The following is a 27,896-nucleotide window of genomic DNA, read 5'->3' on the forward strand; positions in this document are numbered from 1 at the left end:
GTTCGGATGAGTAGGATTAAAGGAAGATCTTCAGTCAATACGCGATGACCGGGAAGCGATCAATCAACACTCGATCACAGGAACTCTTAGGCGGTTTTCCATTTCATTTCGCTTAGATTGTAGTGGTCGGTTACTGGTGAGAATGCAGGCACATCTAAAATTAGCTGTTGGCAATCGATGACAGCGTTATACAAACTCCAAAAAACGTCTCCTCCATTTTATATTTCTTGCACTGTTATTTTTATTTTTATATTAATTTAATTTCTTAATTTTTTAAGTTAAATAAGATTTAATTTTGTTAGGTTGAGCTTAATATTGAAACTAATACAAATTTTATTCTTATTGTGTAAGTAGTCCTTGTTATTAATTTTGGTATTATAATATTCGCTTACCTCTTTTTGCAAATAATAACATTTTAAATATGACCAAACTCTTTACATAACGATTTTTGCATTTAGTAATCCATTTAAATATTAGACACCAATCGTGACTTTTATTTTCCAGTGCAGATGGAAACTACGAAGTAACATTAATGACCAAAGCCACATTGTCGTACACTGGTGAAGTGATTTGGAAACCTCCTTCTATATATAAATCTTCTTGTGAGATAAACGTACAATATTTCCCATTTGACGAGCAAAGTTGCCTCATGAAGTTCGGTTCTTGGACCTACAATGGACTGCAGGTAGGTTAGGTTAGGTTCACCCATAACTTTTCTTTAGTTTTTATATTCAAATCGAAATTCCGTGCTGGTTGCTTGAGAGAATTGAGTTGTTATTTCTTGGTATGCTTAAGAATGCATGTTCAAAAATTTTGAAAAAAACTGATACAATTGTCATCGGTCTACAATGTATCAGTTTATTCTTATACTATTATGAATAAAAATAATCTTAGCAATTTCAAATTATTTTTCACAGGACGATAAATTTATTAAATGTGTAAGAGGTATAATTATGTCCTCCGATCCATATAAGTTCTAGAGTTTTTATATTTTATAATTAGTAATTCATATAATTCTTAATGGTTTGACGAATATGAAACGATTTTTGTTGTTGAGATATTGTAAACAAATAAGGTAATATTATCTGGTTTAACAATTTTACAACTATTTTTAATGTATGAAAAAGTTATTAAATTAATATAAAGCCGATCAATAGACAGACCATGGTCATTTATCAGAGATCAGAGAACAGAGATCTTTGGGAAAGACTCCTAAGAAAATTACACTCGTTTTTGAAAAACCTCTTTTTTATTATATGGATATATAAACCTTTAACGTTATATCTGCGTCTAACGTTTACATTTAATGAAGCAATATACGGCTTCGGATTAATGCTTTCTAGCTATCAGCTAACAACTAGTCAGTGTAATAAACAAGCTTGCAAAACCAAAGGCAAGACCGGTAAAATCTGCTTTTACAGCCGCCCTTACAACTCAATATTGTCCCCAAAAGGCAGTTACAAAAACAAAATAAAACTTCCTTCATTATTACGGCATCATATAGTTCCGTTACGACTCTAGATGGAATGGGGTAAAAACGGCTTAAGATATGCTACACGAAAACATTCCACCGACAAAACAACGAAAGTGCGTGAAAGATGTTATAGTTGAGGGTTTATTACGTCTAATTTATCGATTTTTGTAGTAAAACGTTGTATTCATACAAGAAAAGTTATACACATAAAAAATTGTAATAAATAAGTAATACTGTTAAAAAACGAAAATATAAAAGAACCATTTAAAAAATTAATAAAGATGTCTAAAATTTCTCTCAATTTATTTTAATTTTTTGTTATTGTTACCGTGTTTTGATTGTCTTTTGTTTGGACAAAACAGAAAAATATCAATTTTTAAAATTGTTGAATTTAACTGGCCCCTTAAAATTGGAGTCAAATTTTTATCTAGAAATTTTACGGTCATACACTTCTCTAGAAGACATTTACACTCACCCTTCTCTACTTCACCTAAATGGATTTTATTTTCAAATGGTTGATAAACACAAATTATGTAGAGTAATATTGGATGAAAAACTTACATGGAGAGATCAGATACAGAGCACAAAAACAAACTGTCTAATAGAATCAATATCTTAAAAACTCTAGTTAATCATCAATGGAGGGCAGAAGAGAAAGTTCTCTTAAACGTATACAGAACATTGATCCTCTCTAGTTTGGATTACGAAAGCATTCTCTGTATATTTGTTTCCGACACTCACCTTAAAAACCTGAATTCAATTCACAACACTTTTTTATATTCACACAGACACACCATTATAGAAAATTCTCTACACAGATGTTTCCAAGGAAGAACATTCTGTCAGTTATGTCGTCAGCAAATAAAATACAACAGTACCATCATATCTACTTTCTCTCAGATGCAGTATACACATAGCTGAATTGTGCGGAATGCTCTCCTGAAGGCGAGTATTCTGCACAATTTGTTAGTAATCTTTAATGCCGTTTTTACTTTAAACCTGTTTAGAATAAATATATAATGAGTAGATGGCGTTGTGATGCTACCCGTGACAATGTCATCTTGTTGCGCTACCGGTGACGACGACATCTTGTGGCGCTAGTTCCGTGACGATGCCATCTTGTGTTGCTAGTTCCATGACGGTCGTCTTAGCATTTTACTATAGAGAAAAAAGTAATGCAACGCCAGTATAGAGGCTTCGCTTCAATAATGAACGATTTTTATCTAATAAGATGATAATTTTTTGTTTATTCCTAACGAGATCTTTAATAGGATTATAAAAACAAAGATGGGCGCATAAAAAGTTTGACCTCTTCTTGTGTGACTCGCTCAATCAATTTATGCCTTATGGGAATGTAAAATACTAAAACTACTTGGAATTTTTCTGTGTTTTATGTAGTGGAATTGCGAAATCGTTTTTCAGAAATCTAATATCAAATTATTTACGACGAACTACTTTTTACGGCCCTTTTACTACTCACTCATATTTTTTACGTTTTTGTCAATAACAGCACAAACTGTTAAGAACAATCAAATGTGTTTTACAGGCAGTTTTATTTCCACTTTCTTGGGATGTAATCAAACGAAAGTTTCGCTGATGGATGACAAACACTACTTTATTTGAACAGCACTACTAATATACCAAGAATTGAGAAAATGTTCTAAAACTCTTTTGTTTTGGAATTTTTTACTTTTATTTAATATAGAATTAAACTACAACCGATTGTAATTAGAATTACTTTTGACCGTTTCAAATCAGGAAACCGTTTTTATAAAAATTCGGAAATAAAATGTTTTGAAGTGAAATTATGAGAGATGTTGCATCCTGGAATGAATATTAATCTTAACTTAAACTAAACTGAAACTGAAACATTTTTTCTGCAGATTATCTTACCTTATTTTAGAAAACACTTAGAACTGATTTTTATTTACACGGTGAAGTCGCTATAGAGTTAAAAACCAATTTGAAATTTTTTTCAAATTTCATATCTTTTTCCCGTAGAGTAGTTAGATCTTTTTAATTTGTGTATTGGCTTTAGATTAAAGGTACCCAAACCCGCAACAGCGGCCCGTTAGGTGTCTATTTGTGGTCCGCAGAGAATATGCACACATTTTTTTTGTTTAATGTACAGAAACCACCAAAAGAACATTCCAATACGCGTAGTTCGTATCAATCTCATGTAAGAAAATATCTCAGTATATATGATTCAACTATCGGGACAATTTTCCTACAGTTGTTTCTACAAGGCAAGATTGAGGGTAAGAGAGGCCCTGGATGTAGACATATATTCTGGCTGGCCAATATTAAGAAGTGGACTGGTCTAACGTGAACTGATCTATTTCGAGCTGCTGTGAATAGAATAAGATGAGTCAATGAGGTCGCTAATATCTTTAGAAGATAGATACATTTAGAAGAAGATCCTAATAATTTTTCTATGATATTTTATATCCGTTTTAAAAATCACAACGTTAAGTTGTGATAAGTTGTTATAACCAAATATCTTGTCCTCTTTTTTAAGTGCAGTGAAGGTAAGCAAACCCAGCTTTTATGTTGTTTTAATTATTCTATATTTTTATTGAAGATCCATAATGGCATCAAGTAGTGAAGACGTTGGACTAAAGAAGGGAAGACTCACAAAAGAAGTGAAAAGTTTTCAAGACAAATGGACTATAAACTGTTTTTTCGTGGAATTCAAAATAAATCCAATAGACTTATATGCAATAATTCTGCATATTTCTTAAAAGAGTTAACATTAAACGGCATTAAAGAGACAAACATACAAATATGTTTGAAGTGCAAAGGGTAATTTCGACAGGATCAAGTAAATGTATTAAAAAGAACTTTCTGCAGATCTGTATGCAATGTAAAAGCTAATTATGCACTGGCAATTATACTAGCAAAAAAATTGAAACCATAATATGATGGTAAAATAGTTAAGGAATGTTAAGAGAGTGCGTGAAAATTATGTGCCAATAAAAGAAAACGGATTTCTTAAAAATAAGTCTGTCAGGCTGTGACTATAACTTGAAGACAGTTTGCAAAATTGAACATTCAAGCATATATTTGATGCTCTAGCATTGAATAAAAGCACATATTTAACAGATACCGCTCAAATTTTATCAGATATGTTGATGTCCATGAGAACATAACAGAAGAATTAGCGGCAATGTATCCGCTTAAAGACACTACCTGCTCACGAGATTTCTTAGAGACTATTCAATCGAAATTGAATAGCTTTTCGTAGTAACTCGACAATTTATCGTCCTTATCACCAGATGGTGCTCCAGCAATGATTGAAAAATATAAAGTTTTAATAAAATTGATGCCTGCTATTACCATTTTTGGTCGCTATAGTTAGATATCTAGATCTTATTAGTACTCGTATATAAGGGAAATATCTACTATTTATTAACATGGACCTAGACTTTGGGAACAATACTTAAGGATAAAAATCTTCACTCACTTTTCTAAATTGTAGCCAGGCATCACACAACTGGTGGCGGATAAATACCAAAAGAAAATCGGAAGTTGATGCACGGCATGTCCAATTTATCATTGTATAAATTACCCAACTTACTAAAATTTTCACCGCCAGCATTGGTGGCGTACAAAAGACTTAATCCTTGATACTCACCATCGGAATTGTCCGAATACATTTTGGATTAGGTGAGTGTATTTATCAAAAAGCAAATATTTACTTTCACAGTAATGAGGGGTGCCAACCGTTTTCTCTTTTCTGATCGTTAATATCGATTTACTCTTTCTTTGCCGACGTAAACCAGCAAAGATTGGAGAAAAGTGAATTGGAGCACCTATCGCAGTTCATTCTTACTCTGTTGACTGTAGCCCAGATTCGTCGTGGTTGGTCGAATCTTGCTGGTTTGTTTGTAATGTGTAATATATTCCGGGTGGCTGAATTCTTGTAGAGTCTAGAGATTTGTTTCCTGAAAAAAGTCTACTTATGTATCTGCAAGTTATACTAACGTAGGAGCGAGAAGCGGTGCATGGTTTAATCCCATATAAATGCAACAGTTTAAGTACCTCTGTACCTTATAACAGTCTTATTTTAGCTAACATAATCAGGAAATAAATGATATTTCTTTCATTTTATGACGTTTACTTTGTGTAAAAAATATTTTTTTTTAATTTTCTCGTGCAGGTAGATCTGAAGCACATGGACCAACAACTAGGAAGTAACATAGTAAAAGTTGGCATCGATTTGTCAGAATTTTACTTGTCTGTAGAATGGGACATATTAGCTGTACCAGCTACAAGAAATGAAGAGTACTATCCGTGTTGTACAGAGCCCTACTCTGGTATGTATATATTATTTATATAATGTTATTGTAACGTACTCTTAAAGTTTTAAAATTATGTTAAAGGGCTGTTCAATAAGTTTTGCGGTTCAGTAATAAAAACACAATTTTATGGTTTAAAATACACTTTGTTAGTCAGTATAGTCTCCCTGAACATCCATACACTTGTTCGAACAAGATTCAAATTTATGAATTCCATCCCTGAAGTGAAAATCTGGAAAGACTGCAAAATACGTTTCCATGGCTTCCATAGCATTATTTTTTTAAAAATTCTTTTTATACATAATTTTTTTTAGATATTGAAAGAGATAGAAATTCTCAGGGACCAAATCTGGCGAATACGGTGAATGATTCAACAATTCAAACTTTAATTGAATTAAATGGCACAATGCATTGTCTTATTGAAAAAGGATTTTTTCTTTCGAAAATCGAATCTTTTTTCACAAAATTTGTTCTTCATTTGGTCTAAAATGGTACTATAATACTCAAAAGTAATTGTTTTACCAGTTTGCAAATATTCCATAAACAAAATTTCTTTCGTCTTCATCACTTTATCAACTTAATTGTTTATAAAATATTATCTACACTTTACACTGTCCATGTCTCTTCTATTTTTGTTGGATATATTTTTAGGTTAGTTTAACATAAACCAGAAGAATAGAACTCATATCAAAACAAAATTGAAACAGCTGCTCTGTTTGCTCTCTATTAGTATTTATTAAAACAAGCAACAGATAATAAAAAAATTTAAAAATTAACTTTATAAATTTAACCTACACATGACAAATTAGATATTTTTAATTGTCATCTGCAATTAATGCATAGCTGTTCTCTTAACCAGGCAGCCGTCTGACAAGCACTCTCAAATGTGATTTTTTAAATTTTCTTCTTCTTTTTCTTCTTCCTCTTTATAAGCAAATCTGCTTGTTCATTGGAGGATGAATACCTCTATGAAAGATTGTCACTCCATCTTTTGCGCGGTCGTCCGATATTTCTTCTGCCGATTGGCGACTTATCTCTTGCTATTTTGACGACACGGGTCTCCCCTATTCTGTTTATGTGACTATTCCATTCTTTTTTTCTATTTTGTGTCCATTCATTTATATACTGTACGTTACATTTTTGTCCAGTGTTTTCACTTCTCCTTCGATCTCTCAGCGTATTTCCTGTAATTCTTCTCAGTACTCTCACCTATGTCTATCAGTGTCTATGTCGGGTTTTGTTTCTGAGGCATATGTAATTATTGATCTTACACTGGCTTTATAAATTCTTGACTTTATCTCAGTGTTAATGTGTCTGTTTCACCATAGAGTGTTATTAAAGCATCCTGCTAGTCTATTTCCTTTTAGTACTTGATCCTTCACTCCTTTGTCCAGGTCTCCATAGCTGGACAGTGTAGGTCCAAGGTATTTTATTTTTATTACTTGTTCAATACTGATGCCATCAATTTCTATTTTACATCTGGTTGGTTCTTTACTGATTACTATTGTTTAGTTTTCTGAGATTGTCATATTAAATTATTTTGCTCTTATGTTAAATCTTCGATATTGCATCTTCTGCATAACAGCGTATTTTTAAGTCTTTGTTTTCCATTCTGTATCCTGTTCCTTTGTTAACGCTTTTGATGATTTCATCCATGAATAAATTAAAGAGCTTAGGGCTTAATAAGTCTCCTTATCTTATTCTGTAAGTTGTCTATCTATTCCGACTTCCATTTTGTTGTTTTGGTAGATATTTCGATAGTTTTTATAATATTTAGGGGAACTTCTCTATTATACACAAGATGGATTACATCTTTGAGTCTTACTCTGTCAAACGATTTCTTTAGGTCAATCAGACACAAAAATGCTGGTCTATTATACTCTAGTGCTTTTTCAATAATTTGCTTTATAACGAATATTGCATATGTACACGATCCTCCACTACGAAAACCATGTTGTTCATCTGCTAAACTTATCCTCTGATTTATTTCAAATTCAAATTTATTTTTCAAGTTTTAAAAGGGTTTGTTTGCTACAATAAAGGGTGTGGCTCTTTAATGTGTCTTTTGAATGTGTTTTGTATTGACAGTTACTTTTTCACGAGGTATTTATAATCTCCTATAAGACGTAAGTTTTCTTTATCATTGTAATTAATATAAAAATACTGTTAAAGCATTGTTCTTTATAGGAAAGTACTTAGCTGATTTTGGTAAAAAATTTAAACACTATCAAGTTTTTGAAAGCATACACCTGTTGCCAGTTTGACCTATATTATTACTAGTTGACTAAAAAATAATATTATAATTAAAGTTAACAAATTATAGGAAAAATAAACACAGTTTTTTAAACTTCAGAACTTTTGAACAAAGAATTTAAACTAGAAAGGCTATTAAAAGAGAAACAAACATCCGTTTTTAGGTATAGATCCTCTTTCTTTTTTCATGATGCTCTATTATAGGCAGTTTGCATCCATTTTACGCTAGTGTGATTTTTCAGATTATCTGCCCATTTTATTTAGGGTCCCCCTTCTTTTTATGTGTAGTTCTTCCGTGTATAGTTCTATCTTTCCCTCTATCATTTGTTTGTTCTAGGGTATGTCTAACGAATTTTCAATAAAGTTCTACTATTTGTGTTGAAACATCCCTCACTTTTGTTTTGTTGCGGATCTAATCATTTCTTTTCCTCTTTATCAGTTTGCTGTTTACATTGATTGACTACATTTGTCTTTAGGTATTAACGATATTTTTTCTTCTTTAGTATATAGGGCACTGTACCGAACAACTCCCAAAGCACAATCGTATTTTGTTTAAATAAAACCGAAGATAAAACGAGGAATTTGCCTATTAAGAAGAATGAAAAAGATCGACTTTGATATTAAGATTGACAGTATATAATCAGATTAAAGTAATCAATTAAACAATTATTGACAAAATGAACATTTTTAGCAGTTGTCCTTACTACCTGATGTTGGAATATTCTTAAACAAACCTGCGATATATCTTCGTTTTATTGAAACTCATAACCGAAACGAAAGGTATTCTTAGCTATTGAATAGACAATAGAAAATATATTGATAGGCGTTTTCGATGCAATTCTGTAATTGCGATAATATTTACTTGAAAAACTAAATACCGATTATCAATGTTCTGATAAATTTCGGATGCTCTAAAAAATATTTGTTTCTGACATATGATGTATTGTAAAAACTATGATGTGATGGGAAAATAGAGCTCATTATATAAACATACATCATCAAGTCAGATTAAATGACTTAACTAAAAAGAACTATATTTTAAAAGAGAAAAATATTTAATAAACAAATAACTACTGAATTTAATAGAACTTTAGATTATATTGAGTAATTTAAAATCTTTCCTTCCGTCGTCGCATAGCTGACAAAATTCCAAATGCGCCTTTTTACAGTTAACATCAAACAATTTATGACTTCTGTAAAAAGAATATGATTTAATAAAAAGGCGTTTAAAGTCTCGTGAGACTACCAATATAAGGAAGTCTAGTACGAACATTACTCTGTCTTTTCATTGGGGAAAAGACGGTCTTGGAGTGAGGGCGTTCTTTGGAAATTTCTAACAGCGGAAAATCGCTAAGCATAGCAACCTGTGAAGTTTCGAACAGACTTATCCACTTACGGGAATAGTCGAGTGCATTTTCTCTATCTTTCAGATGATTTTATGATCCGAGGGCGGGTTTAGACGTCGAAGATGGGTTTATACTGCCGACAAACAGATTAACAAATTGTATAGAATACAAAGTTACAAAAGTTAACTTTTTCATTGTATTGTGTTGGAAGTACAGTATTAGGTAAGAAAAAAAAAGAATTGTTTTCTTAAACAGTTTTTTCACCGGCTTTATCTTATACAGGGTGTTTCTTTGGAAAAGTAACGTACATTAACTGTAAAAAGGGGACACTTGGGTTATCTCAAAATCCCATACTTAATGGGTCTTACTCTATCAATAACAAAGATACTGGATGTTTTATGTATGTAATTCCAACTTCTTATTTGGTTCATAAACTTTTAACCACACTGTATATTTTCTATATATTTAACAGGCGAATATTCTTTAAGTTGTCCAATCGATTAATTTATTTATAATTATAATAAATCCAGGTCCGGATTGAAAAATATTTCGACCCAAAAACAGCACTGTGCATTGGATTTTTTAAAAATGGATTTTGCACTTAAAAAAGGATAAGTATTTAGTAGTATACTTTAAAGTTTCGCAAAAATGTTTTTTTTTGTCGAAAAATCTTGTAGAAAATTCAAAGCATACCATTAAATTTAGCATTTCATCCTCTTAACAAATTAATTAATAATGCCTTTCTATGTCTCATTAAAAAAATACAATACAATATTCTCTTTTAGCGACATTTGTTCTCATTGGCACATGCTATCAGGAATATTGGCAAACAAATATTATTCTTTAATATACAAAAAATCACACTAAGGCTAACTCTACCTAAAAAGTAATTAAAATTAATAAGTAATAAATTAACTAAATATTTATATAAATTTTATAGTAATAAACTTAATGTGTATATTCTACTGAGTAAAACTTCGCACTAAACTAAACAATAATAACAATGTATAACAGTAAGGTATAGCATACATTTGAAATGAATGAATTTGTCCCTTAGAGGGGGAAAAACTGCTTTTATAATAATAATAACAATAATATTAACAACATAGTCAAGATAGATCGATAACACGGAAAGATTCACACCAGAGCTCAATCCTTTTGATACCGTAGGAAACTGGGATGAGAGAATTTTTCCATTGGAGGGTGTATGAGCCGTATTGCTAAATCTAGACAAGATAGTTAAGATAGACAAGACAGATAAAAGATAATAGCTATATGCAAACAAATTATTAATGCTAATTTTAATATTTTTATCCTATTGAACTAACACAATGCTAATTGATTTAGTAATTAAATAGGCTCACTAACTCATACCTATTCGGCCATAGCTCCCTACAATAACCTGCTAGCTCAGCCCGTCCCTGTCTCATTGTAGTAACTACTTCCACTGTACTAAGTTCATTTCTATCCAGCCACCTGTCTCACCACCAAACATTTTCCCAAAAAATGTAGCATATCTTCCTTTTCCTTCATGTTACACATTGAACAAAACCTTCTTTCATCGTTTTTGCCAGGTAGATAATTTAGATATAGAACTCCACATCTTAATTATTTGCCATCGAATGTCCCCAAAATTTTTTATTTCCAGTAGATAATGCATGTTTACTCCTTCTTCCCGCAGTTCTTTGTAGTGTCCACAAAAATTTGATTCGAGCGCCTCATTCTCAGCTTGACACTGTATCTCCTCCTTATTTATTTCTATCATACTCTCAATCATACAAGGCCAGCTAACTGTCCATTCCCATTCACACCTTACCTCGATATCAAATTTTTCCATCATGCTCATCCAATCTTTTCACCAGCCACACCTTTCTCTCATTATTTCTTTTAAAAGAAATTTTGTCAACCCATCATTTGAATATCCTTGTATTTTTTTAACATATTCTTTATGTAAATTCATCGTATATAGGCTGACTCTAGCAATACCTGTCTCCAAATCTAACATAAAGTTAGAACAATACCTTGGACAAGAAAACATTTTTTTATATAAAATCTTCTGATTATTTCTACCTCATCGTACTCAAAGAGACTCCATAAATGAGATCCATAAGTCAAAATTGATCTTACGACCGACTCATACACTGTTACTTGAGCCAAAGAGAGTATATCAGTCTAAGACACTAAACTACTCCAAGCCGTGTGAATCGCTACTTTTGCCAAACTCTGGCGCTTTTTTAAATGAGCTTTAATCGACAATTTGTGTGTTACCATCATTTCCAAAGAATTATAGTTATTTACTACCTCTAATACTCGATCATTTAGTTTCCAACATTCACTGATTATACGACTTCCTCTTAATATGACTTCCTGCCAAATAAGTAATAAATAAATTAATAAAAAAAGTTATTTGAACAATATAGCCAAAAAATGTAACCTTTTACATGTTTTCAACATACGTTTCTATATCTTTTATACAATAAAACTACTTTTTTTACGTTTATTACAAATCGTTTACTTTCTAACAACTTAAAAATCTTCCTCTTAAAAGATTGTGTCTTTCATTATTAAAAATTGTTGGCTCTCTCATTACATCGAAACCAGCAATATAGACGTCTGGAATGATTTTCTTCAGGAGAATGACTTACATTGGCACAAGTCATCATTCTGGAAATGTTAAGAATGCAGAGAATATTTTATAGTTCCGTTAACCTCAAAAATATGGTTATCTTCGAATCTTTTCAAATACGAGGGGTGTTCTTAATATAGTAGGAAATATGCGATGCATTATCGTTGAAATATAAAAAAACGCCAGTATAGCTGAGATTTTTGAATGTTTTTCGAAAATAACATAAAAAACATTAAAAACAAATGGCATTGAAAAGAAATTCAGAAAGAAATGAAAGGAAAAACATTGCTTGAAAAAAATATAACAACACAAAAATTCAACAAGATAAAGGTGTTGCAGTTTCGCAACTGTATATAAACATCGTTAAAATATTAAGAGACTTTTGCCAGTTTTGATTCTCCTGGTATATGAAATGAAAAAGACAGAAAAGATTTTATTTCACGTTCAAAGCGTCTATGTATCTATTGATACGTATTTCGCTTTAATAAAGCTTATCAGAATAGTTATTCATAGCCGTTCTGGTATTCCTGGTATAGTTAACTAAGATTTGAGCGTACAATAGGTACATTGTTGCAAAGAAAAGACTGTTCTCTTATAAATTGTTGTTAACAAAGCAGTACAGAAAAATTAGGGGATTTCTTTAAAATTGCCGATCGCTTTGGTAATTATCGCCCACACATCGTCAACTGGTAAAAAACATTTCTCGAATTTACCGCCGGATTTTTCAGTCAGTAACAAAGAGTGGGAGAAACGAGTTCCATCTGCCAAACATGACAGTCGTGTCTTGTTTGGTGGTGCTATCATTTCATTGGGGTAAGGTACAACCGACACAATTTGAGTACTGTTTACTGGTATCCGTTATTGTTGCTGATATTTGCAAAATGTTAATGAAAGAAAATTAAAGAAAACTACAATTTGTAACGTTTCTTCGCTTAATTTGTCCAAAAACGCTTTTAATTATGATTTATATTTATATAAATAGTATTTCTGTTACTAAAAGGTAGGCAATTTCTATAACTTCCTGAATTCCTATTACTTACCGCACAGAATAACGAAGTTTGCAATTCCTGTATTTACCACATAGAGTACTCAAGATTTTAAATGGTACCACAACCAGGCTAGAGTTGAAAGGTTTGAGATAGGGCTGCATGAGACTTTACTTTAAAGAGAGAGTTCAAGGTGGAAAGAAGGCCGTTTTAAGTATGTGAAAATTATGTTTTTTTGAAGAACGCCGTTCAGTTATTAGGTAAATCAGTTTAGTTTAAGAAAATACTTTTTTTTTTGTTTTAATTCATGTGGGAAGAATTGTTTGTTATTTTATTGGGATTTATTTCCTAACTAGTGCGGTAAGTTCCTTGTGACATACCAATATGCCTCCATTTTGGTAATATTCGTTAATAAAATTCTTAGTGTCATATTTCCGACCTTGTCATTGAGAAATATCTTGCATATTTTAAATATACTGAGAATATTTTTTGTTCTAAACACTTTATTCATATAATTAATTCCGTAAAAATATATATTCCAAGGACATGATTATTTTCAACAAACTTTTAATAGATATTGCTTTGTATTCCTTAAGTAAACTTTTTATGCTAACCTTTATATCTCTAAAAGTTTATACCTTGGTTTTTATTGGTTTCTTTCTCCTCTCTTTTTCTCTTCATAAGAGAACGGAAAACTAATGGGAGATATATATTTTTTGTATCCATCCATAATTTAAACTTTGGAAAGTTCACTTAAATATATATTACATTAGTACTTTTTTTTTCATTTTTAGAAAGTCTTTAAGACAAATCCGCAAGGAAAATGAAATTACTTGTAATTGTAAATTGTTGTAGTTTTAAACAGATCTATATCATGGCAACGCAAAACTCCCAGGAATTGCTAACTCAAGAAAAGATCTCTCTACGGGTCCTCGGTATCAACTGATTAAAATTTTAATTATAGCAGTTTAATCCATTGCTATCGGGAACCCATCGAGACATCTTTTTTTGGGTTAGCAACCCCTGGGAGTCTTGCATTGGCTTGATGTAAATCTGTTTAAAACTACAACATTTAATATCATTTAAAGACTGTTTACCCATATATTTAGTAGATTCACTCATGTATACCTGATAACTGCACTAATGATAGATTTATTAGTGCGAAAACGTTCTCTAGTGTTTTTCCAAAAAGCGTGGAAAGTTTTTTTATTAAAAAAGACAACTTTGACAGCAGTACAGTATACCTTGGAAAGTCTACGTTGATATTTTCCTGGCATCCAAATATTCCTTAGAGCAATTTCCTTATTTCAGTGCTCATTACGCTCATTTACATCAATTTATCTGTTTTTTATCTCCTTTCCATATTTGTTCTCTTTGTACTGTATTTGAATGGCATACAAATTGGCCGAATCTTTCCTTGACTGTCAATTGGTCATTCTCTAGCATAGCCTGCTAGCCAAACTACATTAAGTCTCACACATTTTTTATTAAAGTAAGCATACTCCTACCTCTTGTTATATTTCCTTCTATTCTTGTAACATTTCTTTCTTGCTACATTGGGGCATACCAAAGCCCAGTTCTACTAAGTACTTTTGTTACAAATTTTTCTAACGTGTAGGCTGGGTAGATGTAAAACAGGTAAAATAGAGATAAAGTATGGAAAGAAAACGAATATCCTAGCTAAGAATCCTAAGATAATTGTATGGCTGCGCAGTTCAAGACAACTCTTTATAACAGATGCTCCTAAAGTTGCCAACCTCCGTAACACATAAATAAAACCTTGATAATCTTTCCCCGAAAAAAATTGTCTCTTGTTAACAAAGAACTGGAAAAACTCCCCTCGTAGCACCAAACAAAGATATCATCGCTAAAATGAGAAGCGAATTAAAAGTTTCGTAAACTTTTGCAAATTATGTCGTTCTTTTGTCATAAAAATTTATACTGAAATAATTTTTCTTTAAAAATCTCTAAAATACGTTTTCCAGGTTATATTTTCTAGTTTTAGATATGTTTTACGCTTTTAGAGATAAACGAATGCAATTCGTTTACAAGATTAGATAAATTTGCATATAATATTTACTTGTATATTTTTTTGAGTTACGAGCACATCCGAGAGAATATCTGTTATACATGTGATTTACTTTTATTTTGTAACTGACAGTATTCAAATTGGTATTTTTGTAATTGTGTTTTAATTATAACATATCAATGTGGACAGGTTGTAGTTTTTAGAAACCAGTGTAAAGCTGTGCAAAATTAAATTTTTAATAACTACATTTTTGTCTTAACAAGATCATTTTTAAAACTACACTTTTTACAGTATTATTTTTATTGAAGTTTTAAATTTCTCACTCTATACATGACTGAAATATCTTGATACTTTTTCTCATCTACATACTTTACATAGACCTCACTTGATATAATTAACAGGATCAATCGTAAAGTAAATCCAATTGAAAGAGTACGATATCAGTATTCAAAGCACGAGAGACCCAATTCTTTCTTCGAAGAGATCACAGACAATGCATAAGAAATCCATTTTCCCCGTGAGTCCTAACCAATTTGATTTAAATTCAAATTTGTTCCGAGTTTTTGTCCATGTCGCACGGTTCGTTCTTTGCTTGCAATCTGTCTATTTTTCAGATTCAGATATTCGCGTTGAAAATAACAATAGAAAGGAAAGATCTTGTTTGCGAAAATGTGTGTCGGGGTGCAAGTGTTTTAGCTATTCGGGGTGAAATGTCTTGTATCGGTAGAGTGTTTGCCAGGGATGGGTTTGTATGAAGTGCCCTTTAGAGCTCTTACATGAAACGACTTTTTAGATTAATCTTCGTACATACACATAGACTATACAATAATAATAATAATACGTTTGTTTCGATTAATATTTTTACAATTTTAACGGGAATAAGCCACAATTATTAAAGTTTAAAATAAATTTATTGACGTTTCAATTTTCACTTCGGAAATCCTTATCAAAATACAAACAATTGTCTGATATTTACTGATTTTTTGAAAACAAACAGTTAATTTTTAAAGACTTTTTTTATTATTATATTTTTTTATTTTTTTAAATTAATTTTTTTTTACATATTGGACATGTTTAGACCATAGTAATTTGGGGTCTAGGATTATACCAAGATATTTATACTCAGTGACAACGGGTATATCATATCCTGACAGGTGTAGACTATCAGGCGTACGTAACCTATGTCTTGTAAATATCATAATGGCAGATTTTTCTGGGGATATAGTAAGTTCGTGGTCTTTAGTCCAATTATCTACTAGTTTCATGATGTGTTCCAGGACCTCCACACAATCGTCATATGAATCACGGACGGAGTAAATACATAAAAAGATGTGAGAAAGGCATTAATCTTCTTAAATGTGTCACTTGCAGGAAATGGGGTGCTGATCCCAAAGTTGCATTGATGTTTTACAGGACCTACGTGCGATCAATTTTGGATTACGGATGTGTGTTATACGGATCAGCAAGCAAAACACCTTTACTAAAAATAGATCGTATTCAGTTTAAAAGTTTGAGATTAACTTTAGGTGCTATGAAATCAACACCATGCCCCCTGTTACTTGCTGAAAGTAATGATATGCCATTAGAATATCGTAGAAATTTATTAGCAACAAAATATGTATTAAAATTAAGGGATAGAACAAGTGGCCTACTAAGTATGCTGTATGAATTATCCATTCAAAATCTAGTAAACAACTATTGGAGAATAAAAAATTCACCACCATTAGCAGATGCCTTTCTGGAAACCAATGATTTACCGGTTACACTTTCAACAAATTATATTAAACCATCTTATAAATTAGAATTTAATACAATCTTCAAAAAATTAAATATTATATTTCCGAGATATTCAGATTCACATCAAATAAATAACAAGCTGTTGAATCCATATTGAGTGAATATACTAATAAAACTATAATTTACACAGATGGCTCTAAACTGAACGATGGGAAAGTAGGGTCTGCAGTGTATATTCCTTCCAAAAACAAATCACTTAAAATAAAGCTTCCTCCACATTGCTCTATTTAAAGCTCTGGATTGGCTAGAGCACGCAAATTTGCAAGATGCTGTGATCATCTCAGACTCTAAGTCAATTCTTAGTGGACTTAATAATACTGAGTTAAACCATAAAACATGTGAGCTGATATGTGACATTAAACAAAAAATGAGAAACAAAGATATAACATTTATTTGGGCAAAAAGTCACTCCGGCATAAAAGGTAATGAAATAGTAGACGAGCTCGCTAAGGATTCTACTCATTCAGGTATACAAGAACATATTTACACAGTATCAATTTTTATACTAAAAAAATAAATTTTAACTGGCAAGACAGATGGAAAATATTGGCGAATACTTCAAATAATCATTATTACAAGATCCATCCTACGTTACCATCCCTAACAGAATTACCACACATATTCCATTATAATACATCTAAACGATCAGCAGCAACTATCACAAGATTAAAAACTAGTCACGGTGCTGTTCCTGCTCACCTGGCTAGATTAAACATTATAGAATCAGGAAAGTGTTTATGCGATAATATTTCCCAGTGTGATGTTAATCACATCCTGTTTGGATGTATTAAAAATAAAGCACTCTCATCTACGTTTTATGAAAACCTAGTTAAAAGTAATGTGCAACTTCCAGTAAACATAACCCACCTACTGTCATTGAACCAGAAATCTATATACGAACTCATATGTAATCACTTATATGCATCCGGATATATAATATAAATTTAGTACAATCAAGTTTTTAATTGATAAACACAACATAAATCATTTAAAAATCTGTGGCAAAAGGACTAGTTTCCATGCCAAACACACTATCATCATCATCATCATCAAATCAATTTTTTACATTCTCTTATTATAGTCTAATTTTTATTAAGACCACGCATGTTTGTATCCCATAATTTGGTAGTTGATCCAGAAAAATCATCTACCAGATTTATTTTTTGGAATCTTTAATACAAGTCTGCTTTAGTATAGTTTAAAGTAATAACATCATGTAGGGTACTATTTTGTAAGTATTTGTTTCAGATATCACATTTAAAATTACGATGAGAAGAAAAACTCTGTTCTACACCGTCAACCTCATCATCCCTTGCGTCGGTATCACCTTCCTGACCGTTCTGGTATTTTACCTTCCATCAGATTCTGGAGAAAAAGTGACGCTGTGCGTTTCCATTCTCATCTCTCTCACCGTGTTTTTCCTGCTGCTGGCAGAAATCATTCCACCCACATCTTTAGCCGTGCCGCTTCTAGGAAAATACCTTCTATTCACGATGATTCTAGTTACTTCTTCGATTTGGGTGACGGTGTGTGTACTCAATGTTCATTTCAGGTAAGTCTTTTAATAAATGAAATATATAGATGTATTAAGTGAAATAACGATATTTAGGGTGAGCAGACGCGGGTTTGAATGGCTTTTAATACATTAAGAAACCTAAACCAAGGAATCTTGAAATAAAAAAAGAGAAGTAAAGTAAATGCATTTTGAATAAAATTTCGTTAAGAAAAATGACCATCAAGATTGCTTTAATAATTATTTTCTATCCTAACGGCCCAAGGAATTCTATTATTATGCTTTCTCGTTATGGGTGTTTATTCCTTTATTCCTTAATTATGTTTTATTATTAAAAAAATAATGAAACAAATTTCCTATTAGTGAAAGGTTTCTATTTACTTATGCATAAAGAAATATTCAATTATAACAAATTCCTTCTCTTTCATATTCTTATAAAAGTATACCCTGTAATGTCTCAGTGTTTGTAAAATACCTATACAGTTGAGTCCGTGGTTCTTTACTAGTGCGTCATCATTTAAAGCATATGAAAAAAGTGGAAAATTTGCTCCACGCAACAGCAAGTTACTGAAAGTGTCTACTGCTCTGATCATGGATTATATTATAAAATTGGCATAATCAAATAAATAAAATTGATTTAAAATTTTGGTGCAGATTTACAGCTACATTTGAAGTAGCTTAATAAATTATTTTAATATCATTAGTGATTAATACATAAATAAACAATTTATGAAAAAAATATAGTTAAATATACAATAATATTTTCTGTGTGTTGATGTAATCATCATCATCATCATCATTCAATCTTCGCTTATCCACTGCTGGACATAGATCTCCCTCATAATTTTCCATCTATTTCGATCTTTTGCCTCTTGCATCCAATTCCTATGACAACGTTTTAGATCGTCAGTCCAACGTGTTTGTGGACGACCTCTACTTCGGTAGGCATCATCTCTTGGTCTCCATTCCAGTATCCGCTTTGTCCATCTATTGTCTGTCATTCGAGCCACGTGACCTGCCCAGTTCCATTTTAGTGTTGCTACTCTCTCTACTGCATCAGCCACTCCTGTTCTTTGTCGTAGCTGGCGATTTGGGATCTTGTCTCGTAGTGAAACGCCCAACAAAGCACGCTCCATCGCCCTTTGACACACACGGATCTTTTGAACTGTTCTCTTTGTCATGGTCAACGTTTCGGCACCGTAAGTTAACACTGGCAAAACACACTGATTAAACGTTTTTCTTTTAAGGCATATTGGTATATCAGACGATTTGAAAATATGGTTCAGCTTGCCGAAGGCTGCCCAAGTCAGTCTTATACGACGGAGAAGCTCAACGGTTTGGTTATCTTTTCCTATGCGAATCTCATGACCTAGGTATTTATAGGCCATTACCTGGTCTATGGATCTTGTTCCTACGCATATATCTTCGCTGACTACAAGATTTGTCATTATCTGGGTTTTAGATATATTTATTTTCAATCCCCCTTCTAGTGAGGAAAGGTAGAGCTGATTTAAAAGTTCTTTGGCCTCATCTATCCTATCAGCTATTAGTACAATATCATCTGCAAACCTTAGATGGCTAAGCTTTTCTCCGTTTATGTTTATGCCCTTGTCGGTCAAATTTGCCCTCTTTACATATATATTCCAAAAGCGTAGTGAACAGTTTCGGCGATATGGTGTCCCCCTGGCGTACTCCACGTTGTATCGGGAATTTCTGGGTTTGACGATCACCCACTCTAACACTGGCTGTTGCGTTTTGGTATATATGTTTAATTATATTTATATACCGATAGTCAATTCGGCATTCTGTCAAGGCTTCCAACATTTTTTGTTGATTTACGGTGTCGAATGCCTTTTCATAGTCGACAAATATTAAAGCTAGTGGTTTATTATATTCAGTGCATTTTTCTATAAGATTTTTTATTACCAGTAGGTGATCGTTTGTTCCATAGCCTTTTCTAAAACCCGCCTGTTCTATGGGCTGATAAAATTCCAATTTATTTTCTAGTCGTTTCGTAATTATTTTTGTAAATAGTTTATAAATATGTGAAAGTAGACTTATGGGCCTGTAATTTCTGAGGTCGGTAGCATCCCCTTTTTTATGAAGTATGATAATTTCTGCGTTATACCACTGGGTTGGTGTTATTGGTTCCTGCAAACATCTAATGAATAGTTTGGCAAGGACCTGCCATAATCTTTTTCCAGCCACCTTCAAGGCATCTGCCACTATTTCATCGCCTCCGGGGGACTTATTGTTTTTCATTTCTTGCACTGACCTTCGAACTTCATTGGGTGTTACGTCCGGTAAAATTTCAGATCCCTGATTGATTATCTTTGGTAATGATCCACTCCGGTTACATTGCTGTTCTTTGTATAGTTGTCTATAAAAACTCTCTATCGTATATATAATTTGAATTCTATCCTCAATGATTTGCCCCTGTTCATTTCTTAATTTGTGGACGTTTTTTCTTCCAATGGACATGCTCTGTCTGAGTACTTTCAAGCTTTTGTTTTCTTCTATTACTCTAGTTATTTCCATCGTATTGTATCGTCTCAGATCTTTTCTAACTTCCTTTTTAATTTTCTTATTCAAAATTCTTAGTTCATTTTGGTTATGATCCTGATTTTCTCTAAGTTTTCTTCTTTCCTCTAGAAGATGTTTTGTGTTGTGGCTTAATTTTTTGTTATTATTTTCAGGACGAGGACAGTATTTCTTTTCAGCTTCTTTCAATATTTGGGTAATATTATTGTTCATTTCATTGATGCTGATATTCTCTAAGTCGTGTGTATCCAAACTAGTCTTAATATTTTCTTCGTAAAGTGTTATATCTTCTGGGAACAGCCACCTTCCACTTTTCTTTTTGAGGATCATTTTTGTTCTTTCAACTTCAGTGTTAAAAGTGGTTTTTGCTCTAACTAGTCTATGGTCGCTCCCTGTTGATGTAATAGGTAACAATAAAATTATTTAAAGAATGAATCATTATTTAGCTCAAATAATATTGTTGAAAGATTTTGAACGTATATTTTTCGTATCTCATATTTTATTTTCATCATCTTTCGAATCTGAAGTGTTATCTCCAATGTTAATTGAATTGTTTATTTCAAAAACCCGTCAAGTGCAGTTTTTCATATTTTCGGCAAATAAAGAAGAACTGTTTATCTCTTACAAAACTGAAAAGTGGTTCTTTAAATTTTTATGAATAATACTTAATACCTTTCTAACACAGATGCCATAGTTCATTATATTTTAGTAATTTTCAATTAAATAAAAAAAAACTAATAATTTTGTTCATAATGATGTTATAGAAACCCTCATTTCCAGATGTGTATTTCGTTAACTTTTTTATGTCATTTTATAATTTTCTTAATGTTAATAGGAACTTTTCCAAACGGATGTGCAAGGTCTGTTGGAAATTTAAAAACATGAAGGTACTTTAAGGTAAATGTTTATGAAATAAAACCTCCAATAAATCCGTTCACGACAACTTTTTCTGGACTAGTGTTTTTATAACAAAATTCCTTATAGGTAGAAACTTTAAACGGTATTCTTTGTTCCTGTGGAAAACCTCTCCCACATGTTTCATCAGAGTTCACAGTCTTCTTGCAATATTAGTTTCATCAAGTTCTAAAAGAAAATATCATATCACTGTTTACCTTGTGGACAGTAAAGTGACCAGTTTTACTAGCTTTGAGGATCATACTGATCTGGTGTGTATACTCTATCAGCACGTAGCACAACACTTTTATATTTCACTTCATTAGTAATACCACGTTTTCTTTTTACTTCAGGTTCATCGTCAGAATTTTTGCTATGCATTTTTGTAAAGAAACTATTTTTAATGTAACACAAAATATACAGTATAAATACAAAACACCAACTCTAACCTCAAACTAAAAAACTCAATGTGTTGTAAAACAATTGACTGTTGCTGTCTGTCTAAATAAAAATAAACTCAATTATGCTAGCTGTGGAAATAGATTTCTACAAACCAGTGCTATCAAAGTAGGAAACTGAAATTTACTGCAGAAATCCATTATGTGAGGTCCCTTGATAGGTTTCTGCAGTAACGTCAATATTGTGGTTGACATATCAACCACTTAGTGAAAAGTCAGAATCTGTATTAAACTTATTTTTGATAAAAATGTCATTTAACGGGTTTCTGAAATAAACGATTCAATTATTACAGGTTCGATATTATTATTATAAATATTTTTGCCCTAATAAACCGCTGTTAAATTAATTTGATACTATGTTCTACATACTTTGCCTAGGCGAGATCTTTACACTTTTGAATTGTTTCTTATTATATTACTTTAACATGTTAAGTTCTACTCGTAATTATCAACAGAAAGTTGGTTTACTTACTATCCTGGTACATATAAATTTTATTTCGAATTATGATTTTGTTGCCTTCAGATAAATCAAAAGTTTTTGTTTTTAAACGAAGTCTGCTTTTTCTCGAAAAAGATAAAATAGGATTTTTTCTTTTCTTTTTTTTTTCGTATATTGTACACTGCTTTTACAAAAACAGGACAAAAAAAACACCAAAATATCCAACAAACTGACAGGCATAAGTAAACAAACTAGTAACGTCACAAATTCTACCTAAAATCTGAAAACGTGCTTAAGCCTCTTTTTTGTAAATATCTCTTTTCGATGTACTGAGTCTAGAGCGCTGTTTAAAATAACATTTGTCTTTACATAATAACAGGTGTGTAACAATGTGTTTTTTCTCGCCAGATATTATTGACGCACGATATTATTATTATTATAATATTAGATATAACCTGTACATTAGATATAACCTACAATTAGACTTTTAAATTGTTTACTTGTCGTCTTTAAAATCGATATTATTTTTATTGGAACTCAAGCCAAAATCTGTCTTTTTTGCAATTCCTTGTACGTAAATAATATCTTCCTTACAAGAAACAATGTTTTAATACCATTTATGCAGCTTCTGAGATGTATTTTCGAGGTATTTAATTAATTTCTACATGTTTATCGTATGCCGATAAGATTCAAGATAATTCTGTCCTTTTCTAGTAACCTTTGTTCTATACTATCGGTATATCGGTATATCGGTATATCGTTTATCGGTATTAACTCGAGTAATCTTCTCTAAAATGTTTTTTCATTTTTTGATCGCCTCCACCAAATCCTTAGTTTATTTCTTCAATTTATAAATTGTGTGATTATTGTAAAATCTTTTATGATGTAGGCTGCCCACTTCTGCAAAATTTTAAGGATTATAATCGTCATCGTAAAGTAAAAAAATTCAGTTGTCATTTACTTCTGATCCTAATTTGACAAAGTGGTAAAAAGCCATTATTGATACAAAACATTTTTTTAATTTCATGCACTATGTTGCAAAAATTGCTGCACATTTAATTTAATGGCATGAAAAAATTTCTTGTAAGCTTCCGAAAACAAGAGATCTCTTATCAATACTTCATAATACCGAGTGCATACTCAAAAAAAAACTTTGTATATGGTTTTGTGACCGCAAGTAATCTTTTTTGGTTTTTTTTTTAAATTTCTGAACGACCAACAGAAATTTTGTAGTTTATTCTTACAATTTATATATTGTGTGATTATATCTTCATCTTAAAATATCGAATTGCCGTTTTTGCAATCCTGATTTTATACCTAATCACTTATTAAAGTGTTAAAAAGCTGTTAGTGATACAAAATGCATTTTTTAAATTTGTACGTGTAGTGTAAAAAATCTGCTCCATATTATTTGCATGCAAAAATTTATCGATCCTCAGAAGTGTAAGCTTCTGAAACACTATAAATCTTTTATCTATGATAAATACTATCCATAATAGTGTATACTCAAGAAAAACTTTTTCCGTGGTTTTCTTTTAACGACTCTATAATTTCCCGGTGAAAAATTAATCCCGAATACTAAAGCCGGCATGGGGTGAAGACTAAAATGCTAGAAAAGTAATTTGGTATAGCGTGTGCATTAAAAATAACTCATTTTTGATTAATCCTGGAATGTGGAATTAGAAGGGCTCACGAAACAAATTGTGGTGGCCGTAGCTAATAATGATATTTTAATGAAAGGGTCTTTGATATTTTTTGACGTACGGAATTGCATGTTTTCAGCCTTGGTAAATCATAGGGACAGTGGCGGAACATCAAATACTTTTTTTATAACTAAAACAACAATTGTTTGACGATAACTGTGATTTTAACAACAAAAGGGAAAAAGAAAAGAGTTTTTTGTTATGCATGCCACTTATTCCTTTATATTTTTATCATTCTTAAATAAGTCACTTAAGACTGTATCATTGTCCAGTCATTTGTACATACAAATCATTTTTTAAGTCGTTTTTGATCTTTCTACAATAACTGTAATAATATCGTAGAGGTGAGTAGATTTGATAGAACCGTTTTCTCACATTATGTAGAACAATTCGATGTTATGTTAAATATAATAGTACACCAATATCGAATAATAAAATGCTTCGTTCATTAAAGAAAAATGTTTTTATTATGATAAGGCTCATATTCGCAATTTCAATGAATAAAAGTTTAGAGAAGTTTAGATTTCTACTTAATAGACAGAAATCAAAATTTTATTTATCCCTAAACTATCCTCTATATTCTGCATCAACGCCTACAATAAACCGTTATAAAGAGCGATAAATCCAATTGTTTTCTGGTAAACGCTGTTGCCAACCTCAGGAAAGCAAAAAGCATCAAATGGAACTTTAAATAATAGCAAATAACAGTAAAATATTAATTTCGAAACATTAAATCTTCTGTTTGACACAAAATTCATAGAATTAATAAATAGTTGTACAACTACTGTTAGATTTGCGATAAATTGCCTATATTTAAGGAATTTCTGAGAATTGTAAAATGAATAAAGTCAAAATTAAAAGATTTGGTCAAAATTATTCATTTTATCCCAATAAAAAAATTACTCATTAACATTTTCAAATTCGGGGTATTGAACATTTTTGGAATATTTTTTTTTTATTAAATTAGTACATGCTTTTATTTTATTTTTTCATGTGCTCCTGAAAACATTTCTTGATTTCTGCTTGGTGCAGAAATTTGTTTAATTTACTAATGTTTGTATTTTGAGAACGATTTCCAAAGTGGAAATTTAAACGTCAATAAATTTCGTCAAGAATTTCATTCGATTAGATGAAATGTAATTCCATAAATTACATTCATAAATTACATACCATAATAACATACATGTTTTGTTCTAAAAGAATATGAAATTTATTATAAATGTATATTTCTTAGTTTCTCATATGAATTTTCACATACTATATGTAAACTAAAAACTCGATCAAAATCAGAATTTGATATCACATTTAAAAGTAAATCTTCAATACTTAAAATGTCTTTTTGACTAAAGGAACTTGTAAATTGGATCTATGAAACTATAACCTTTCTCGGATCATGGATAAACTCGTTTTGTTTATAATCTTTTAAACGTTTTTCTTGAATATGCTGGAGGTAACTTCAAGCCCTTTGGTATTAAGTTATCATTCTACATCTTCGAAAAAAGAAACTTACTTTAAACTTAAATTGTGACTTATTGCCAATAAAAATAGTAGTTTGTGAATCATCTCCATTCTTCATTTGAAAATTCGCTTCCAAAATTAGTGAATTTTTCGTATTTCGTTGTTAAAGGATACGCCCGTATAATGTGGCTTTCGACATTCTCTATTAAGTTTAATCACATTATCTGCAGAAGCAGACAAATGTTCAGGATAAAGTAAAGCATGTCAACAATGACAGGAATATTCTTTATCATTTTGGTGTCAACAATTACTCCATAGTTTAGCATCCTCAGATGCTGCAATGTTTGGCGATCTCCATCATTAAAAGGAAATCTTTAATTCATTTGTTTTGCCTTCCCTGTATAAAACTCTCTACACTTTGCATAAAAATTGTTTATTTTTTTTTTTTTTTTTCATTTAGCTTTTCTATATCACATTTAATTCTGCATTTAATAGTCTGCATTTCTCGCTTCACGTTTGTTTCGGTAAGTTTAAAATACACTTTAACAGTATTGGGTAGGCGGTCAATATTTTCTCGTAATTAAGTAAACACAAGTTTAGTGTTTCAGACTGCATTTCTTTGTAGAGCTCTGTAAAGATTTTTAACGCAAATTTTAAAAATTCCAGATAAATTTCTGTAGTTGTTTCGAGGAATTGATTAAAAATTTCTAGGACAGAAATTAAGCGATTAACATAAACTGCGGCTTGAAAATATAATTTAAAAGGTGGTAATTGTTTTATGACCTTGTCAACCACCTGAATGAGTGACGCCATCTTTTCTGGCAAATATGGTTAAAAACTTCTATGCAGAAATCTTATACACTTCTTGAAAATTATTTGCATGCATATGAGCCGTATAAACTAAAGGAATGACATATGCACTTGATTGTAAAAAAATGTAGTATATTACTGTGACCAATCAATGATCAAAACGTTGGCACAACCAGATGCAAGTCCTAATATGTTGGATTTGTAAGGTATGCCTTTCTCGGCAAAATATTCAAGAATTTTACTATGTACTTCTGTTGTCGTAGCATCTTCGACAGGTATCAAAGTCAGAATTATATTTTCTACTGTAAAATCTGAGTTAACAGTTCTAACTACGACTGACAAATGTTTGATATAGCTTGTAACAAAAACAAATGAGGAGTGATGTAACAAAACAAATAAATTAAAGCTGGCTAGCTGAATGTGCCGGAGAGTCACTACTTAACACTCAAAAGAGGATTCGGCCAATTTGCATGCCCTACAGAGACCGTAGAATACATGAATGACAGGATACTTAAAAAAAAATAGAAACAACGTAAATGAAAGTAGTAAATTATAGAAGTTGCTCTAAGATATGATTGGGCGCCAGGAAAGTATTAACATATACCTTCAAAGGTATCTTGTAAAGCTGTTTGCTACAATAAACGGGAAACAGGTATTAATTAAAATATTTAGTTTTTACCACAAATTTTAATCCCTATCCAAATATATACAATATAATTTTTGTATAGCTACCCACCACCAATTATGTACAGTTAATCTAGTTACTTATATACAAAGAAAAATACAATGGTTACACACAACTGATCCTTGATAAACTGAATTTACAAATAATAAAATATAGGAACAAATTTAATGACTATATCTAAAAAGGTAATTTACTTGCCTACTAGAGATGTAACTCTGTATTTCGGCTTTCAATTAAATATTCGGCAAAAGTAATGAGGACACTATCCTGAAGGGATAGATGTCCAAAGGTTTAAATATATAATAATACAATAACAATTAATAACTCTCTGATTAAATGTGTACACAAGAAATCGTACAAGTGAGTTAAACGGGAGGATTTAAAACCTCAACCTACTTAGTCCCTAAATATGATTAAATATTATTTTAGAAAAAAAAATGATTGTTTTTTATTATTATTTTAAAATAGTATGATTTAAAGTTAAAAAAAAAATATTATAAAAAAGATTAAAACTAATAAATAAACGTAATATAGGTTTACAAGATTTTATATTCTGAAGGAGGGAGATACTTCTCGCTGCTTTCTC

General features: G+C 31.3%; 1 protein-coding gene across 1 annotated transcript in view; it reads left to right on the forward strand.

Moving 5' to 3' along the window:
* The window catches only part of nAChRbeta2 (nicotinic acetylcholine receptor beta2), a 60,629-nt gene that overhangs the window by 12,536 nt on the left and 20,197 nt on the right, over positions 1 to 27,896 (forward strand). The window contains exons 4-6 of the mRNA XM_072524135.1: positions 505 to 685; positions 5,634 to 5,790; positions 18,058 to 18,361. Of these exons, the coding sequence (XP_072380236.1) occupies positions 505 to 685; positions 5,634 to 5,790; positions 18,058 to 18,361 (642 nt within the window). The remainder of the gene's footprint in view (positions 1 to 504; positions 686 to 5,633; positions 5,791 to 18,057; positions 18,362 to 27,896) is intronic.

The sequence above is a fragment of the Diabrotica undecimpunctata genome, chromosome 2, assembly GCF_040954645.1.
Source record: "Diabrotica undecimpunctata isolate CICGRU chromosome 2, icDiaUnde3, whole genome shotgun sequence".
Lineage (NCBI taxonomy): Eukaryota > Metazoa > Arthropoda > Insecta > Coleoptera > Chrysomelidae > Diabrotica > Diabrotica undecimpunctata.